Source organism: Danio rerio, chromosome 13 (genome assembly GCF_049306965.1).
Source record: "Danio rerio strain Tuebingen ecotype United States chromosome 13, GRCz12tu, whole genome shotgun sequence".
Lineage (NCBI taxonomy): Eukaryota > Metazoa > Chordata > Actinopteri > Cypriniformes > Danionidae > Danio > Danio rerio.
Genome location: NC_133188.1, coordinates 40,001,227 through 40,022,420, shown reverse-complemented (window position 1 = coordinate 40,022,420; position 21,194 = coordinate 40,001,227). Strand labels below are relative to the sequence as shown.

The following is a 21,194-nucleotide window of genomic DNA, read 5'->3' as shown; positions in this document are numbered from 1 at the left end:
CCAATTTATATACAATCTTCTATCAAATGTTCTCTTGCAAAAATCAACCACATTTTTTTAATATCATCATATTTTTTCATAAAAACAAATGAAATCCTAACTAACCTTACAAACTAACCATGGTTTTAGTAGTAAACAAATGGTAATCAATATGCCAAATATATAATATTACAGTAATATAATCATGGTTAACTAAGGAGTAAAACTCTTTCCAACGTATTGGCACTTTATATACACAAATGTTATTCTTTTTATCTTTTGTACAGTTTAAAAATGTTTTTAACGTTATTTCTGAGGCATTGCCGCCTCAGAGTTTGTGCCCCCCCAGTTTTTATAAAGGATTGTTCACTAAAGTATAAAATGGAAAAAACTCACAATAACCGCTCCTTTTAAAGCATTCATGTTGTAGTGTAATTAAAATGCATTCAGTTAAATAAACTTTGGCATTCCTTTAGTTGTTCAAGTGTAAAACGAGACAAAAGGCCTTTTACTCGCACTCGCCCGTCAGTATCGGCAGGATAGCGCAGACGCTCCATTGAATATAACTGGGGTAAAATAAATGCTCATATTATAAAGACATGGCGGGGAAAATGTAATTTAATGCAGTGCTTCTAGTACAATCTGAGACCCACTTCACATCGGATATCATTCAGCCAGTGGAGATCGCTGCTTTTTAAAGAAAACAGACCTTAAAAACGTGCAGATTTTTTCTTTGGCATACACATAGATATATACTGTAAAAGGAACCATATAAAGTGGAAAAAACTCACAATAACCGGTCACCGGAAGTTTATAAGTATGGGAACAACACTAGCTAGGCATATATCCAATTATATTCATCTGTCTCCAAATAATTCTACTGCACCTCAGAATATTACACAGCACCAAAAATGTAAAAATATATATTGAATATATTTAATATATTTTTGTCCACAGCAGACGGCAACTCGCCATGACGCAGATTCCCGAGTCTGTGTTCTCCAATCACTCTTCAGCGCTCCCCATGACAACGAGAAAACAGTGACGTGCCTTGTAAAAATTTGCATATGCATTCCTATAAAGCTCGTGTGCTCTCTATCAGCGCTGTCAGTTCGCTCGGTGTTGCTGTTTGTACTTGACCAAGGTGAGTTCAATACCGACGGTACGAGTGGAGCCACGCCAATCTCACGAAGTCAGCTTCGTGAAGCTTCACTCGGGCCCGTCTGTGCTGTAGTTCCTTGTGGTTTACGTACATAAACGTAACATCGCAAGGAATATTACGTGTTTGTTGCTCGAAATGTGATTACTGGCACGGCCTGGCACCCGGTCTTCTTGTGCACTCCCTGGGGCGAGGCGGCCTTTGAGCCCTAGGCAGGGAACAAACAACCCCCGAGGACCCTCAGGGAAACACGGGGGGCCGGTAGTGGGACCTCGCTGCGAGGGTTATGGTGGGTGGGAGTAGCGAGGCCCACTCATCGTCTATTTTAAACTATAGTTTCAAACTTTAGTTTACTATAGTTTGAAATAGACACTATGGTAACTGTTATGATTTAACTTTATGCAAAGAGCTTAAAATGACCAAGAGCAACAGCCCCGGATTCCGCCATTTTGAAGTGAAAGCGATCGGCTGTCGCGATGGAAAGCAGCTGCTTTGTTTTTATTTAATTTATTCAAAAAGCGCGGTATTGTTTCCCAAATTGTAGTGTCGTCTCTTGGTGATCCTATGCTCTTTGCTTTTTGTCTGACTGTTGTAATGTTTTGCTTTGTTTTTCAGCTAAGCTGTTGAGCAAAGGACTATTGAAGACAACAGTTGAAGACAACCGCGGGTTATATTCACGAGCGCGCGCGTTATAATGTTTCCGGGTTGTTTTCTGAAAGTTTGTCTTGTTTGCATGTCAAACTGAATAAACTATACTCTTTCTAAACACCTGTCTCGTGTTTTATTTGTCCTCTACAGCAATGCACTGTAATGTTAGTCTGTTGTATGCATTTGTATGCAACATGGTTTGACAATACAGTAGTCTAACAAATAAATGGTTGTTATAAATGTACCTTCATTAGTCAACATTTGGTGTAGGTAATAAAAAGTTAATGAAAGATGTCCTTAGACATAAGGGTTATGTTATGATTGTTTCATAATTATATTTAATATTATTCTGTATGATTAAAACCAGCAAATTATACTATATATTTAACATATCATGAACTTACTGTTATTTTAAAATTTGCTTAATAAAATGTCCTAAGACAAGAATGGGTGTTGTTTTGGTTTTATGGCAACCTACAGTAGGATTTAGGTTGACTACAGCAGGTGTAGGCTATATACATCATAGGGAGTTTTTAATGACCCAAATCAAGTAAAACGTCTCTTACTCAAGTACGTTTAGCATGCTAAAGTCAAATTTAAGTATATAAAATACAGTTTCCAACAACAAAATTTTGTCTTGTGAAAAAGACCAGTGTGGTGGTGAGAAAAAAAGTAATGTCAAGTTATATATATTTATAAAAGAAGTTGAACAAGTTGTCATAATATTGAGTCATTAGATCATGTGACCGCTAGATGGCGCTCAATTAAAAGGAGCGTTCATTTCAAAGTAACGCGACCCTGTACTAAAATGGCGGCTCTATTGACGCATTCCTTCCAATAGACAACATCAGGGTATGCGACATCTAATGTATATTTCTATGGGAGCTAGTATTCACGTCATATCATGCTCAACTCTTATTACTCTTTTACGCTCTTTGAGAGTCCTGGCGGGATTTCAGAATGATATTTAGGCAACTATGAAGTAGCAGTACCGTCTGTGTACCATAGTTAACGTACACAATGCAGCATTTAGCTCGCTCGTAAACATCGCTGTCTGAGCAGAAGTTTCATCATTAGCCCTGACTGTCAGATGCTCTTCATCTCAGAAGCTGTATTTTTAGATGCTTGATAACAGATATAAGGTGAGTTATGGCTGGAGTGGACGCTGCCAGACGGGCTTTTTATTCATTTTGGCATAACAGGAGCGAACAAGGATACTAAAGAGTGACAGAGTCCACAAAACTGCTCTCTGGTTGCATTTCATTTGATGAATATTATCTTTTAGAGCTTCAAGTCTTGCCTCAGGTTTTTCCCTCAGGTGTTTCTCGTCAGATTTGTCGTCTTAGAAAGGCAGGCCCGTCGCAAAGGGGGGCATTGAGAGATCCGGTCCCCGCGTCAGGTCAGGTGCGCCCGTAGCCTTTAAAACGCGCACACGGCGAGGGAGGCGCACTCAACTCACAAGGGAGAAAAGTGGGTGACATGATAGGAGCAGCTAAATTCATTAAATGTTTTGGTTAACTAATTATTTAAACACAACTCTCTTGAGCTCTAAAAGGAAAAAACACATAAGAAATTTGCTGTTAAAATAATTTTAGCAGAGACGCAACTGCCAGGCATTTATTAGTTATTCGGGAAGATGTAGCCTAATAAAAATGTTTTAATAAAAACAAATAGTTTACTGCACAGTCCCACAGTAGGCTACACTATAAATAATATTTTAATTTATTTATTATTATTATTATTAATATTATTACAATTAAGCTAAAAATGACAAAACGCCCCTGCTGAAAAATCCAGCTTAAACCAGCCTAGGCTGGTTGGCTGGTTTTAGCTGGTTGACCAGGCTGGTTTTAGAGGGGGTTTGGCCATTTCCAGGCTGGTTTCCAGCCATTTCCAGCCTGGTCTTAACTGGTCAAGCTGGAAAATGACCAGCCAAATCCAGCTAAAACCAGCTTGACCAGCCTGGTTTAAGCTGGATATAGCTGGTTTTGGCTGGACTCTCAGCTTGGCTAGGCTGGTCAAGCTGGTTTTAGCTGGTCATCTCCCAGCCTGACCAGCTAAGACCAGGCTGGAAATGGCTGGAAACCAGCCTGGAAAGGGCCAAAACCCCTCTAAAACCAGCCTGGTCGACCAGCTAAAACCAGCCACCCAGCCTAGGCTGGTTTAAGCTGGATTTTTCAGCAGGGGCAGAACCCTTTGAATGTTTGCTTTCATTTAGCTAAAAATTGCACTTTTACAATTGTGTAGAGAAACATCCCATTATGCAGCAGCAGTTAAGCTATAACACATAATAAATGCCTTTTGCATTTATAGATGATCGGCCTGCGAAGTCAAGTTTGCAGTGTTATAAATGGATTAGGTATATAGTGCTTAAGTGGAATTACCGCGGATCAACCGAGAAACCTCTCACTTGCACTGCAGGTAGGCAGAATGATAATCTTTTAAAAATATTTAATTTAGGCTATACTGCTATTTGCTCATGCAAAATTAAACAACATAAAATATATTGTAGATCTATTTTAAGAGCTAAAATACAACATATCGAGTTTGTTTTGACTTGTAGCTCATGGCCCTAAAATGAAAATAACCTGAAAGCAAGCTATTAAAAAAAGGCTTAATAAATAAAATAATTAATAAGCAAAATGACGGGTAGGCCTAGTAACCTAATGGTTTATGATGGTTTACAATATCACGAAAAAAACACACTTATGATAGCCTAAGATAAATCTTTGTTTTTTACATTTAAAACGATGAAAAAAGGTTATATTGAGCTGCGTGTTATCCATGCCAAAATTTTACCAATTTTCACGGTAATAACTGAATTTTGGTATCTTTTCTAGGTATTTTTCTGGCTACACTAATGCCTTAAAATGTAACTAAGTAATTGTTTTAAATGAATTTAGATTGTAACATTTAGCTTTTACCAAACACTGATATTGGTTGGATAATATATAGGCTACGTGAAGCGTGATGACTCGGTTAAGCTGATTTCACTATTTATCCGTTAAATGAATAGTCTGATCGTGGGTCAGGTTGCATGCGTGGGCATAATTTGACGTCTTTACCTAAAACTTTAAACATTTATAGACCTGTTATTTGAAATAAAACGGAAATAAGGAGAATAACATATGATTTAAAGCACTCGTTTGGCACTGAAGCCATGATTCGTCTGCATTAATAAGCGGTATGCATTACCATCGTTAATAAAATTCGTGATAGCGAAACTGCATATTGTTATTACTATTAAAACGTAGCCTATATTACTGCGGTCAGTAACTTAGGCAGTAATGCAAAGTAATAATAAATGTGAATAAATAGCCTAAAAACAAGAGACCAAAATCAGTCACCAGGTCCTATGGATTTAAAGTGCCCCCCGGCGCCGGGCCTAACACTAGGCTACTTTAAAATCGTATTAAATTATGTTTCATTTTTTCTGTCTCATTTTTCTGTTTGATAAGAGGATGGAAACGCATTTGTTTAGCGATTAAAACTTGCTACAAACCTCAAGAAGCTGAATAACTGTTTTCATCTTCACTGCCCCCTTCAGGTTTCCACAGACAATTTTTTTCTCGAGGAAACACCATCACCGGATATTTTACTTGGTACACCTGATTAGTGGCTGCAGATTTGTACATTTGCAGGCTGTACATCCGTAATGTGATAATAATATTTCACCACACTTCCAATGTGCTCTATTGGAGTGAACTGGTCAAAGTGGAGGTAATCCGATGTTGTTTACTCCAAATTCTGACTGTCATCGTCCAATTTTGGTGAGTGTAGTCTGTTTACTGTTAGATGCTTCGCTAATGTGTTCTTCTGTTGCTGTAATTTTGTTTTAGCGTCTGAATTGTTTAGAGATGCTCTACAACTCTTTACTTTTATTGAGTTGCTGTCGGCTGTCTATCAGCTAAAACAAGTTCAAGTTCAAAGGAAGTTTTTTTGTGTTTTAAAAATGACTAATAGACATCCAAACAATTTGGGCTGTCTGAGAAAATCTAATAGATATCTAACAATAGACAAGACATACACTAGTCATCAAATAGACAGGAATAGGCTAAATGACTATCACTGTAAAAAAAATTATTGCCTGAAAATAATACAGAATTTTACCATAAAATAACGAATATTAAATGACAGAAATTTCCGTAAATTTCTGACATTTAATATTCGTTATTTTACGGTACATTTCTTTTTCCAGCAATAAATCGTAAAATTACGGATTTCTTTACAATGTACATATTTGTATACATTAGTCTTTCTGACTAGTCTATTTTAAAAATATTGTTAGATGTCTATTAGATTTCACAGACAGCCCAAATTTAGGCATGGTTTGTCTATGTTTGGACGTCTATTAGACATTTTTTTTCATCATTGTTTGGTGGATCATACACTGTAAAAAAACTAATTTTGCAGAAAATATCTATAAATTGTTTACAGTAATATTTTGTTGTTTCAAATTATATTCAAGACTTAATGACAAACAATGACAAACAATCTCTCTAAATTAACAGTTTGACTTTAAGTACTTTATCATTAAAGACAAATTACTGACATTTTTTGTATTTTATGCAGGGAAACTACAGTATTATTTATACAGTATTTTTCTGTTATTTTAAATTAAATTCAAAAGTCCATAACAATTACAAACAATATTTTTAAATTAAAAGCTTGACAGTTATTTTATGTACTATATATTAAATGACAAATTATGGCAATTTTCCTGTTTTATACAATAAAATTGCAGTACTATTTACACAGTGTTTTTTTCCTGTTTTTTTTTAAGTACATTTAAAATTACGTAAAATTTATCAATTAATGACGTAAAATAATCTAGAAAAAGTCTGTAAAATAACAGTGTTTTACTGTAAACATTTTAATGAATATAACTGTAGATTTATTATTTTTTGCACTTTATTTCAACAACGAAATTTTACCGTAATTTTATGGTTTTTGTTTAGCAGCCGTAACTGCCAGTCAGTTGACCTTTTTTTACAGTGTAGCTATTGTCTTCTGACATCAGGCATCAAGAAGGTATATTTGATGACAGAACTGATGCTCAAAGGATTTCCAATTGTCTATAGATCAATCTATTTAATCCCTAAAGATGTTTCTGCATGAAAATAATAGATATTTGAATATTTTCAGACCAGTCCATGTGGTACCAAACAAACCATGTTCAAAATAATTTTACTCACCTTTCTATCCCATTCTGATGCTCTTGATTCTTAGCAGATCATCCTGACCAGCTCTACATGCCTAAATTAATTTAGTTGATGCAATGTGATTGATTAATTGCCTTAAGGGGACAATCTGCCATCATTTACTCACCTTTCATTTGTTCCAAACATGTTTCATTTTCTTTTTTTGTTTAACACTAAAGAAGATCATTACAGTTTCTTTAAAATATCTTCTTTTGTGTTCAACAGAAGAAACAAACTCATAAAAAAAAAACGGGCGAGTAAACCGTCAGTAAATTTCCATTTTTTTATGTGTAATATCTCTTTAAATGAACATGTACACAATGTCAGAATATTTGAATCCTTTATTCTGGTACCATTGAACATCACGCTTCTCTCTTGTCTGCAGATTTTGTATCGAATAACAAACCAACAAACTGCCACAGTCTGTTCAGAGGAGTTCTTTGCATCTGGCTCCCATTGAGATGACTGGAGAACATGCTGCCTGTATGAATGGATGCACTGCTGCTGTCTCTCTGTCTAAAAGACTGCTGTCTTTATACCTGTCTCTCTTTTCGGAAGTAGATGCCTTTGACAAACGAGTACTGGTATGTGCATGTTTGTGTGTGTCCGTGTGTGTATCAGTTCTCCTCATCAGAAATCAATACACTCAAAGGCAGCAGGGGCTGAATGCACTTAAAGCAGGGGAGAGAAACAACGGAGAATGATAATGCAGTACTGTATGTCCTCCAGAGTCTTATATTACATTACACAATGTCGCTGAAGCAGAAAGAGTGGAATATGATTTGAGTTATTATTTTTATTTAATTTTTAATGCATTTAGCATATTGAATAACCAGCGTCTGCTAAATGACACTCACCCAAATAGACAATTCTCCATTCTGTAATGCTGTTTTAATCTTTCAATGACAGCAGCATTGATCAAACATGTTTATAACACTCCTATATAGTGTCTGCAGACAATTTGTCAGGACAGACACGTTGATCTAAAAGGAAGAACAATCTTTAGAATTTAACAGTGTTGTTTTGCTGAAACACGATCACTCAAACAATATATCCGTAGATGACAGCCTTGAGGAATATCAAGTGTATATGTTACACTGAACCAATGTATATACTCTAAAAATAAGCTGGGTTGATTTAGGCCAAGGTTATGTCAAATATTGATTGTTGAATTAAAAAAATGTATTTTAAATTTAAGTGAAAAAATTACCCCAATGTCTGATTTGTCCCTCTTTGACACAGCTTTGGTTTAAAACATCTCATCATTTTTATAGTGTAGGTGTGTAGTGAGCTTTTTCCCCTTTGGCAAATGCTTTTAGCCTGCGGAAGTTCCGGAAATGCATCTTTATTCATAAAATATAAAGAAAAAAGCAAATATATATTGTAGTCTTTGCACTTCCTTTAATATTCTATGTTTATTTTCAGCAAATTCTAGCACTTTTTCTTTTAAAAACAATTTTGCAGTATTATGTATTGCATTTTGCAGTATAGGGGAGATTGGCGACCGTTGCAACAACTTATTCCTCCATTCAGGAATAAGCTAGAGTAATGATATTCATACCACATATTCTCCGTAGACCCTCCATCTGAAAGAAATCAGCCATATTTGACCATTCCTTCAGTATAAAGCTCACTTTGAGGTGATATAGTTATTTTTTTAACATTAAGAAAATGTATCATGCTGTCTAATCTGTTTTTGGGAAAGATTAAAAATTTGTACAATTTAAATCAAAGGCGACGCAGTGGCGCAGTAGGTAGTGCTGGTTTGAGTCTCAGCTGGGTCAGTTTGCATTTCTGTGTGGAGTTTGCATGTTTTCCCTGCATTCGTGTGGGTTTCCTCCAGGTGCTCTGGTTTCCCCCACAGTCCAAAGACATGCGGTACAGGTGAATTGGGTAAGCTAAATTGTCCGTAGTGTATGAGCGTGAACGAGTATGCATGGATGTTTCCCAGAGATGGGTTGCTGCTGGAAGGGCATCCGCTGTGTGAAACGTGCTGGATAAGTTGGCGGTTCATTCCGCTGTGGCGACCCTGGATTGATAAAAGGGACTAAGCCAAAAAGAAAATGAATAAATTTAAATCACTGTTTTCCTAGCTTCAAATAGGTAAAGCTATCAAGTGTTAAAGCATTTGTACAGCACAGAAAGTTAATCATGGTTGACAGAATAGGTACAGTAGCAACATGCTTTTGCAACTGTCGCCTATTATAAAATTATTAACAGTATTACAGTATTACAGTATTATTAACAGTATGCCATATTAACAGTGTACAATTTTAATTTTATTACAGGTTCTGTGTAATTTAATTTGAAAGAATTAATTATTTAATTAATTCAATTTATAGTTGACAGAAGTAGTTTAGTAAAGGTTCCGTCTAGATTTTCAGTACAGATATTTTTGTTCAGGTTTTTTTGTAGGCCTAAAAATTCACCAAAACATGGTTGTTGCTTGTTTATTTAATAGTATTAATTAAAATATTCTCCCTGCGTTCGCATTGGTTTCCCCCACAGTCCAAAGATATGTGGTACAGGTGAATTGAGTATTCTTAAATGTCCGTAGTGTATGAGTTTGTGTGTGTGTAAATGTTTCCTAGAGATAAGTTGCGGCTGAAAGGGCATCTGCTGCCTGAAAATGTTCTGGATAAGTTGGCAGTTCATTCTGCTGTGGCGACCCCGGATTAATAAAGGGACTAAGCCAAAAAGAAAATGACTAAATGAATATATTGTAATATGTACACCTATTACACCAATGCGGGTGGGTGTCCGATAGATGTGGGTTTATTATTTAAAAATTTTGGGTCCCCACAAAAAAAAACTGTCTCTGAGAAACTGAAGTAAATGCAAATCGTGTTGCAACTGTCCCCACTCTCCCCTACTTATTTTGACATTTATATTTCAGTTAACCAAAAATGCTGTTTTACATTTTTTTCTTTAATTTTACCCCCAGTCCACTTAAGTTAGCCTTTTTCTTGGGCAAACATACCATCATCACATTCATCAGAATGGTTTAATATTAACTTTAAACATAACGATAAAATATATAGATATAAAAATAGACTTGTGAGACTTGTTAATAATTGCAGATATGCATGAAATGTATCAAGTTTACAATTACAATCTCAAGTCAAAAAGTTCATCTCTGGATCCGGCAGAAACGTGTTTTGTCGTTGGGAATAGCGCATCGCCCCCGCCCCGCTGTACGGCGCGGACGGATGGAGGGGGAAGCTGAGCGCGCGCCGCTGCGTCCAGATCATCATCATGATGATGTAATAAGCGCACGCTCCGCTGATTCTAGTGCACACTCGCGTCCTCACGCTCGCGACCCGGCCATAGTGATGTCATCATCAATACCGTGAATTTATAGTTATTGGGGATTTTCACCCAGCCTCCGTGCAGCTCCGCGCGGCCTCCATGAGGACAAACCCCGGGACTGCGGCGCTGATGGCTGTGGCGGTCGGGACTGCATCAAGCTCCCTTCAGCATCACAACCGCGACCCCTGCGCTCAGACAACCGGCAAAACCGAAACACCCGCGAGCGCGCGCTTCTGTTCAGCAACATTCAATATGGATTATCCATCATCTTAACGTGAATTTATACCCCTGGTGTGGTTGACAGCCAGTCGTGATCATCACCGATCATCTGCGCCCTTTTAGGACTTTAGTTAAGTGTGTATCCTTGATAACCGGTGTAAAATCGGTCTTATTCGGTGCCTGTGCGCTCTTTCCCCTTGCGCTTACCGGAGACTGACTCCCGGAGGCCACAAGTGCCTGTTTTCTCCCGCTGAATTCACCGTGGAGGGAAACTGATGCCCTGTTGCCTTTCCTCGCCCGTGTCTACCTCTGCAGCCGCTGTTTATCTTTCGATAGCGCGACTAGGCCCGCGAGCCCCCCCTGAACATCTCACAGAATGATTATTTGATGGATAAAACGACAAGAGCGGATCGTTTAAATTGCGTCTCAGCCTTTCGAATGTTGCTGTAGCGACTTTGCTGAGTGTTTTAACCTCTTTTTTTGGGGACACCCGGGTGCGCGAGGTGGGCAGCTGTCTGGAGAGCAATAAACTCCCGTTATTTTTGAGGCTTTGCGCGCGCTTCTCTCAGGATGGCAAATGAACCCGTTATCCTTAATGTGTATGACATGGTAAGTGCATTAATCATTTTATTCATTACATTATCCAACAACATCCCTGTTTTTTTCTTTAATTTCGCATGTAAATATGCAATGCAAACATAAAGCTTTAACCCACATTTTCACTGGTGAAATGTATTGTTATGGAGAATGTTATGGTAAACTTTGTGTTGTTAGCACAAAGGTTCATTTTAGACAAACCTATTTTGAAGCATTGACAGCAGTATTGATAAGTGAGTAGAGATGAGAGTGTGTGATTCTTCTCCAGTCCATGAGGAGGCGCTGACACCCCAATAGTCAAAACACACTTCAGATCACAGATCTATAATATGAGATGAAAATACACTTACTGGCAACTTTGTAGCTAGTGCCAGGTTTAACAGATTTTTTTTTTGCCTTCAGAAAAGACTTAATTCTTTGTGGTATTGTTGTATACATGATACTGTGAATAATCATCAGAGATTTTGGTATATATGAATTATGGACCCTCCAAAAAATGGACATGCATCAATAATCAGGTGGGCTGCAGCATTTAAACAATTCACTTAACAGTTCACCCAAAAAAGAAAATGACGTTATTATTTCTTCATCTTCATGTCAATTACATTTTTAAAGTTCTTTGTTCTGCATCAGATCCCGGTGTGCGTTTACTATGGGTAATATGATGCTTGCGTGTTGCCTCTGAATCTAATAGCAATATATTATACTGCCCTTAACGCACACAGTGACCCCCAAATTAATGTACTGTAAACTTGGTAACTAAATCATTTTGACTAAGGTATGTCTTTTAAAACTGAAAAAGTAGTGCAGACGATACTAACTAAAGCTGCCATCTGAATCAACATAAACAAAGAACACTGATCACACACTTACCAAATCTGTAGAGACAGGACAATCAACAGCAACGGGAACGGCGTCTTTTTTAAAAGGAGACAAGCGGCAAATCCAGATTTCACCATTTCCAGATGCGAAAAGCTCTCGGGTAAAAAATGTTCCTTACAAACGTATTTTGTTGCGTGTAAGCAGAACACTGTAATCCACACAAGTCAAGCTGCACTCTTATAGCGGGGAAATGGAATCAAATCCTTGTTGCAGCACATTTATAAACACAACACTGATGACCCATGTCTCCAAATGATTCTTCGTCCACTTGTTTCAATTACGGTTGGCAACACATTGTGTCGTCTTTATGCCGTCTAAACACGGCATGCATTTTAACAAAGTTGCCCCTCATTCACAATAGAGTGCGCTAATATGAATCAAGTCTTTCTCATGAATTAATGCTGAAAGCTCAAAGACGTCACGTTGTACTGGCCGGTACGAACATCCAATCTACACGCTGGAATTTACACAAGGATCTAATCGCTGTGACGCAGCTTCAACATTTCTTTTCAAACCAGAAAAATGAATTTGCTTGAAATAATGCAAAAACAATAAGTTTTCACTTTTTAGTTAAGTATATGTGTCCTAATAGTTATTTTAGCAATGTGGGACACATATATGACTGTTAACATCTCAAAAATCTGTTTTGGTTTTAAATGTCTAGGCACCATTGCAGTCTATGAAGGCTCAGAAAGCCCTCAGATATCATCTAAAATATCGAAATTTGTGTTTGGAAGATGAACCAAGGTCTCAGTGATTTGTAACAACATTAGGCTGAGTAATTAATGAATTAATTTACTTTTTTGAGTGAATTAATTCTTTAAATGGCCCAAAGTCTGCCAAAAAACTTTTCCCCACATCATCAGCAGTACCAGTAACTTGAATCATTGATACAAGGCCGAAAAGATTGATGCTTTCATGTTAACACTGAATTCTGACTCTACTATCAAAATGGTGCAGCAGGAATCTAGATAAATATTGGAAATTTTGTAGCTAAACCAGTCAAGGCATTTTGCTCTGGCATCAACAAGGCATTTTGACCCACAGAATTACCAGTTACTGTGCATTTTCTTCTTTATGGACCATTCTTTGTACACCCCGGAGACGCTTGTGTATGAAAATCTCACTAGATCAGCAATTTCTGAAATGTCTGTCCAGCCCATCTGGCACCATAGCATACTGTAAGTCACTTAAATAACCTTTCTTCTATGTCTACAAGCCTAAATGCTTTGAGTCGCTACAATGAGATTGGCTGATGGTATATTTGTGGTAATATGCAGTCTAAAAGCTTTTCCTAATGAAGTGGCACATAAGTGTATGGACATAAATATGAAAAGTTTAGATGCAAAAACCTCTAAAAGCCATTTTCTTGTTAGCATTTTGTGTAGGCTCAGTAATTTTATTTTTGTTGTGATTAATAAGTTATTTTCATTGCCTTTAAAGTGAAATAACTGAACATACACATGGGATGCTGTAAAAAATGCTCATTTTAGGAGAACATTTTAGATGGCATTTAGAGGTTTTTGCATCTGAACTCTTCATACAGTATATAGTAATCATATACTGTATATTGGTGATGAGCCTTATTGCGCCTGCTTTTTTAAGATGTAACTTTTGTCATAAGTGTACTGACAAAATATCAGTAAATGACTCATGTGTCTTTATGTTGATGATATTTCAGCATAAAGGTGGACATCTATATTGTTTAATAATCTACATAAAATCAGATGCTTTAGATTCAAAGTGACTACATTTAGTATTATAAATTTGTCCATTCACTTGGTATACACAATCACACATGAAGTTGCCGGGGATAGACTAGTTTTTTTTGTGTGTGTACATTAAATTATGTTCTGCATCCTCTATTATTCATGAAGGGCAGCTGGTGCACCTTTTTGGCCTCACAGAAACACATTTCTCTCAATATTCCCCCTCCCCCTCCACTTTAAAGCATATGTTGTATAATGTGTGTCTAGCAGGGTTGTGCGCCATTTATTGATTAAAGTGCCTTATATATAGCTGTCCGGAAGCAGAATGTATAGGTAATTATGATGTCTTTTCTTCCCTTAGTACTGGATTAATGAATACACCTCAACTCTGGGTATTGGAGTCTTCCACTCAGGAATAGAGATCTACGGCAGAGGTACCGTGACCTATTAACCCATTGAGTTATATTATTAATATTATTATTATTATTATTTTAATTATGACTTCTACTGGAGCTTCATTTCTCTTAAATGTTACATACATTGTCACAAAGGGTTAATAAACATGGCTGTTGGAAGACAGTTTGTTTCCATCACTAATATATATATAGAATTAAAATACCATGATGGAAACAAAAATGTGAAAATAATTTACAACTAATCTGTGTAGACTATGTAATATGTGTGAATGGCTACACATATATATATTGTTTGCAATATTATGTCATGTAAAGAAGTTTTCTTCAAGAGGGCCCTTAAGTGTTTATTAATTTGCTTTTAAATATTTTTATATCCTAAGTGACTAACGTTGCATTTAGTTCGATCAGTTATGTGGATCTGAGTTTTTTCATTGCTATTTAAGTGGTCGTTTAAGTGACAGCATTTTCAACTAAAGAATTTGAAAATGCTTTTTGGCCATTCAATTACACAGTGTGTGTTTTTGGAAGGCCTGGAAATGCAAGCCTTTGATAACAGGCTTCAAAGTGTAAGTTTTTGAGAATCGTTTCCATGTAAACTACAAACAATGGGATTTTGATAAATCTGTGATGTCATGCACTATAGGCATGTACCAAGTACTCGACAAACAAAACAATAATTGTAGAATAAGTTGAAGAACGTGATAGAATATGTAATACAGGTGTTTTGTGAATATAATTACAGCAAAAATAAGTATAAGGATTGAACACATCACCATTTTTCTCAGAAAACTTATTTATAAAGGTGCCATTGACTAGAAGTTTAGATATTTGTGACATGCATGATGTTGTAACAACCAAAGAAATCCATATATGCAAGGAAAACAAATCTAATTAGTTTATAAATGAAGTTATGCGAACTCTGAAAAATAGTTGGGATAAAACTACCCCTAAATATAATCCAACTATAGGTTATTATAGCACCTTCCCAACTATGTGTTATTTTAACTCAATGCATTGGTTTATATAAATTAAATGTTTGAATGATTTAATTATTGAATGTAATTTTTTTTCCATTCTGGTATTGCTATTGCTACTATGAATGTATTTTACATACTCTAAACCAGAGATGCCTAAACTAGGGCCCGCGGGACAAAGTTGGCCCATGGTTACCTTTGATTTGGCCCGCCACCCATCTGAGAAGAGAGTGAAAATGATGGGGATGGTTTAAAGATTTTAATTTAAAATCTAATGTAACCTTTTGTTTGTTTGTTTGTTTGTTTTATTGTTAAAGCTAACTAAAATTAAATGTTTCAATTAAATATTTTAAATGAATCAGATGCAGTTTAAATGTACAAACTGTCACCGGATGGATAGAGGACAATGCAGAGACTTTGGTGAGCAGAGACTTACTATTACTAGTACTACTATTTATTTTTCAGATTTTCCATTACTTGGGAAAACCAGCAACTTCTTAAATAAAATCTAGCATATTTATGTGTCTATCTTAGTGTTTAAGTGCTACAATATAATAATTAATAAGAAGTAATAAGAAATAATTTTTTAGTGAAAGGAAATGTGTTTTTTATAAAAAGGCAACATACCTTGACCAAGACTGGATGTGGTACTTTGATGTCTCCGCTGTGTCCTAAAGGCGAGATTGACGGCCAAATATCACAAATATGTGTATCAATTCCCCCAAAAAAACTGTAGAGATGAACACAGGAAGTAGATAAACTGTTTTTATCTGTTTAATATAGATCGGTTACGAAGCGTTTGTATTGTCATTAATTAAGAGTGCTAGTGAAACGGCTATAAAAATAAAAAAAGAAATAAGTAAAGAAAAAAAATTATTGCATCGGAGCCTAAATAAACATTATAACACAAAACTAGTTGAGTTATTAATAAATAACCAAATAAAGGTTAAAAATAACCCAACAAAGCTCCAAATATTTTTAACTCAACCATTGAGTTAAGTAAATAACTTAACGTTTTATAATAAACATAATAAAATGAAATGATGCATGGAAAAAGTATTGAACACATGAAGAAAGGGAGGTGTAGAAAGGCAGTGAAAGCCCAGACTGCAGCTGAAATCTCTTAGTAGTTCTTCAGCAACCCTCTATCCTTTCTCATTGTAAACTAATATTAGCTGCTTCAATCCAACATCTACATTAGCATGATGAAGATGACACCAGGATGGACATTTCAGCAGGACAATGATCCAAAACACAGCCAAGGAAACTCTTAAATGCTTTCAGAGAAAGAAAATCAAGCTGTAGAATGGTCCAGCCAATCACCTGACTTAAATCCAACAGAAAATGCAAAATAAAGATCAGATTTGATAGACAAGACCCATTGAACCATCAAGATTATTACACTGTTGAAGTCTGTGAAAAACTCACAGCTGAGCAATGCATGTCACTTCATTCTACACATGAGAGGCGTCTTTAAGCTGCCGCCACCAAAAAAGCCTTTTATATAAAGTATTAAATGTCAATTCATTGTTATTACACAACTCATTTTTTGTTTAGTTTTATTTATGTTTGTATTCTTTAAGTTTTTACCAAAATCTTGTTCAATTCTATGTCAACAGCTCCTTTCCCTGCTGCAACAAGATTTCACCACTCATTTTTTAAAACACAAAGGAAAACCTTTTTCTATATTTATTATATTGTTGTCATGTAAAGATGAATTCCCTAAATATGTTTTGTACCCTAAGATGTAAGATTTTTAAATGACTTAGCTTCAACTTAAGCAGCAGTTACAGTAAGTACGTCTGTAAAGACACAACGGAAGTAAATACATGCTGAAGCCAATCAGTGAGGCTTCTGATCTTAGACATAAAGTGACAGAGAATTTGCTGTTTTTTTCTCTACCTCTTTATTTTTACTTTTTACACACACACCCACCCTCACACACACACACAAACAAAAACACGTCAGCAGCACAGACATACAGGGAACTTTAAGAACTGATTCATGATTGATTGGAACTTTTAGACTCTCACTAATAGACAGCAACAGAGATTTTTGTATGTCAAAATGAGTTGGATTTTTAGTACTTCTGGTTAAATTTTCAATTTGGAGTGTTTAGCCATTGCTAGCAAGTAGCTAAAAGAGACTTGCTACACAATATTGGGGAAAATGACATTGCAGTATTTAGTTTTTCTGCAATATATTGGGATAAAAGCAATTTCAAGTGAGATGACTTAGCTCTATGTGGAAAAATTTTATTATTTTATATTTATTTAACCATTTTCATGTTTGCCATATTGTTTGTTTCAGAGTTTGCGTATGGTGGCCATCCATATCCCTTCAGTGGCATTTTTGAAATCAACCCTGGAAATGCCTCAGAACTGGGGGAAACGTTCAAATTCAAGTGAGTTTTACACACACACACACACATTCTTGTTTTCATGGCTTATCTTCACTGGATGAATGTATTTAACATACTCTAAACCAGAGATGCCTAAACTAGGGCCCGCGGGACAAAGTTGGCCCATGGTAACCTTTGATTTGGCTCGCCACTCATCTGAGAAGAGAGTGAGAATGATGGGGGTGGTTTAAAAAATTTGATTTCAAATCTAATGTAACCTTTTGTTTGTTTTATTGTTAAAAGCTAACTAAAATTAAATGTTTCAATTAAATATCATAAATGAATCAGATGCAGTTTAAATGTACAAACTGTCACCAGATGAATCGAGGACAATGCAGAGACTTTGGTGAGCAAATCAAGACAAAGGCAGATTCTGCTTGACTAGTGTATTCAGCATTGAACTCCACTGTTCACTCCTATGTTTTTATTGCAGTAAGTTATAATTTTAAAAGTTACACTGCATTAGTAAATATGATTTAAAGTAATGTTTTTATTTATTTTTTAAACATTATGAGATAAATTAGGAAATTACCTATGGCAACTTTAGTATATTATAGTTTGGTATATTTGCTTTCGGCCCATGGCTCATAATATTTGCTTTTTGGCCATTAATAAGAAAAAGTTTGGGCACCCCTGCTCTAAGCACTGCTTATTGGCCTGACCTTAACCGTATCACCAAACCCAGCCCTCAAAGGAAAACTGTGGCAATGTTTGCATGTGATAAAACCCCATTAATAATGTTTTTTAACAGTTGTAAATTATGAAGACACATGGCATGTCCTCATAAACCACCTCAACATTGTAATACCAATGTCATTATACAAGTTTATTTCCATGTAAACCATACAAACAAACACACTCACACACACAAGAATCACCTCACAGGTCATGTTTCTTCCCCAGAGAGGCTATAGCTCTGGGCACAACAGACTTTGCAGAGGAAGACATTGATAAAATAATGGAGGAGCTTGGAAAGGAGTTCAAGGGGAACGCCTACCACCTGATGCACAAAAACTGCAACCATTTTTCTTCCTCGCTCTCTGAGGTCAGTTTACTCCCCTTCTCTGTTTTCTGTCAGTCTTTTATGGATTATCAAACTGGGTCATTTACAAGCTCGCAGATTGATGACATTTGACATTCTCACATAATAACATTCTCTCTCTCTCTATCTGTAGTTGCTGTGTGGAAGAGAAATACCGCGCTGGGTGAATCGATTGGCATATTTCAGCTCCTGTATTCCATTTCTGCAGAGTTGTTTGCCTAAAGAGTGGCTCACGCCTGCTGCCCTCCAGAGCCACATCAGCATGGGCCTGCGGAAGGAGAACACACACTCACACACACATGAATCCAGTGACGAGGAGCCATCGTCTGCTGCCGAAGCGGCGTCTGGAACATCACACAGCTGCAGACACACCCGTGTGTGATCTTATATATATATACACACAGTGTTAAACTAATCTGAGCATACACACACACTCTCCAACCTCTGATCCTGCTGCTACAGCGCCTCCTGCTGGACTGGATGAACACCAGACCTCATGGCCTCGCTGATAGAGGAAATCAAAGTCATGTTTTTCAGTAGAGCCTACAGGGATTTGAAACCCTTGCAGTGGTACTCTTAACGTTTTAGAATTTTGATTTTTACTAAAATTTAAGGGAAATTAAACCGTGTTTGCTAGTTAGTGTTATAATAAGTGCACAGGACATTATGAATGATGTACTGCCCTCTGCTGGGTTTGTTACAGCACTATCGGGCCCTTCCTTAAAAACATTCATTTCTGTCTCCAGATTTAGCCGAGTTTGCTGTGTATTTATTTCTATTTTGTGATGGATGAGGATTGCTGAGGAACTTGCATTCTTTACCTTCATTTTTTTCCTCCTCCATGATTTTACTAATATAAATCTGCTTTAATTTAATTACACGATGTCAATCTTATGTCATCTTGGTTTACATTCATTTTATGAATTCTCTTTTGCTATTTTTTATATTTTGGTGCAAGGTTTTTGATGAATTTACTTTGAAAAGGGCCGACGAAACCACTGACCGCAGCTGGAAATTGCAGCCTTTTAACTGTAAGCCATTGATATGCTGGACTCAGCTGAAACAAAAGAGTGCTGTTGCCCTGTCGTTGAGGACACAAAGGGGGCATTTGTGCGGCTGATGTTGAGGGGGTAGGGTGGGTAAGTGTGGGTGTGGTCTGCACATCAGTTCTGGTATCAGTACTGTCTTACTGTGTTGTGATTGAATGCAACAGCTGAGTGGTTAAGAAGAGAGGGAATGTGTGTTGCAGAGGTGTTAATGGTCACTCTTGGCTTTCAGTATTGTGCTATCTGCCTTTTAAACGTACAGGCTGAATAAATAGTCCAGTAATCACACATTGCTACATTTGCACAGACATACTCCCCGGTTCTATGTCTGGAAGAGTCAGCATCAATTGCCAAAAACCAAAGCCAGTCTGAAGAGTAAAAAAAAAGCTTCAGATTATGATTACATCCAAGTTGGGGGATATCGAACAAGCCCTGGTTTAATGACACACGTTTCTGTGTGTGTGTTCAGTCTGGTGGTACATGTACTCCTTAATGTATGATGCCCAGATTTTCTCTGTAACAAAGCAAGTGTATGATGCCTAGTGTTTTAAAATCTGTTCAGATTTTAAAAGTAGTGAATTGTTTTCAACTGAAGGCCACAACTAAAGGCCTTTTTAGGCTTTAGACCTTAGTTAAGGTGTGCACAATATCAAATTTTTGTTGTCAAACAGTTGTACAGTTTGTTCAATGGGTCGGTAATTTGGCAATTTTAAAACTTACCACAAACAGTGGTAGAAAATTTTGTCAGCTAAAAAAGGTCAACGGCAATCTTCATTATAAATTATAAATATTAAAAATGTGGTATACCCTGACTATGGTATATATAAGAGTAAATGATTCGTCTTTCAGTATTATTTTGATGCTTCTGTGCCATTTTGCTTCTCTATTTGCAAATCTCTTCTAGAAGCCCATATTCCCCTCTGTCTCTCAGGATGGCATGGCATTGTAGGTGGCAACATGGGTGTCAAATCTGTGGGATGTATTTGGAGACGTATTTATATAATTGAATTTTATATTTGGAATATGATTATTTACTGTTGTTTTGTCAAAGATCTTATCAACCGTTAGAGCCTGATTCTTATAATGTTATTTTTGTTTTATTTAGTCCACAACTGTGATCTTTTACTAGTTCAGCAAGACTCGTTTTATAGGCTTTCCCCACTGATGCCATTTCTAGCCTCGATTAGTACTTCTTGTTTTGATGTGATGGATGATTTCAGATATTTACAGATGATTAGAGAATAAAGAAATTAAAAGTGTTTTTCTCCAGAACTTCATTGCTGTCACTGGGTGGAGATGCTCATTTCTGTATTATTTTTAAACATTGATTAAATTAATTCACACCTAATCCCAAGAGTCATTGTTCTCATGTGACTCTTCCTTTGCTTAGCTCATGTGATGTCTGTCTCCAGTTTCCTGATAACTTCCAGACTAGATCAATCCTCCATAAACTGACTTCAGATGCTAAAGTATAAAATATAGGCTAACGTTAACAACTGAATATAAACCAAGGGCTGTGTTGTGACGAACCACAACCAGTGTATGTATGTGAAATTGAAACCATAGATGGGTTCCTATTTCGATGGGTTTACGTGCGCATGCACGAGCCTCG

At 36.5% G+C, this 21,194-nt stretch overlaps 1 protein-coding gene across 6 annotated transcripts; it reads left to right on the top strand.

Annotated features, from left to right (window-relative positions):
- Positions 1-2,580: 2,580 nt before the first annotated feature.
- On the top strand, positions 2,581-20,930 carry LOC794838 (deubiquitinase DESI2). 6 transcript variants are annotated; one of them, XM_073920183.1, is made up of 8 exons: positions 3,202-3,256; positions 4,100-4,207; positions 5,334-5,556; positions 7,373-7,571; positions 14,065-14,137; positions 17,404-17,497; positions 18,398-18,539; positions 18,670-20,930. In XM_073920183.1, exons 4-8 carry the CDS (start codon positions 7,449-7,451, stop codon positions 18,916-18,918), a joined length of 681 nt encoding a protein of 226 aa, XP_073776284.1. In that variant the 5' UTR covers positions 3,202-3,256; positions 4,100-4,207; positions 5,334-5,556; positions 7,373-7,448; the 3' UTR covers positions 18,919-20,930. The 6 variants fall into 6 exon arrangements, with proteins under 6 accessions (XP_073776283.1, XP_005157081.1, XP_073776285.1 ...); XM_073920182.1 differs by lacking the exons at positions 3,202-3,256; positions 4,100-4,207 and adding an exon at positions 2,581-2,638; XM_005157024.6 differs by lacking the exons at positions 3,202-3,256; positions 4,100-4,207 and adding an exon at positions 2,839-2,928.
- Positions 20,931-21,194: the final 264 nt, after the last annotated feature.

Bases quoted from the DNA above. Each gene is read 5' to 3' on its own strand.
- LOC794838 (XM_073920182.1), top strand. From the start codon at position 7,449: ATGACTGGAGAACATGCTGCCTGTATGAATGGATGCACTGCTGCTGTC. The intron at 17,498-18,397 runs GTGAGTTTTACA...TTTCTTCCCCAG, and splicing joins GGGGAAACGTTCAAATTCAA to AGAGGCTATAGCTCTGGGCA. The intron at 18,540-18,669 runs GTCAGTTTACTC...CTCTATCTGTAG, and splicing joins TTTCTTCCTCGCTCTCTGAG to TTGCTGTGTGGAAGAGAAAT.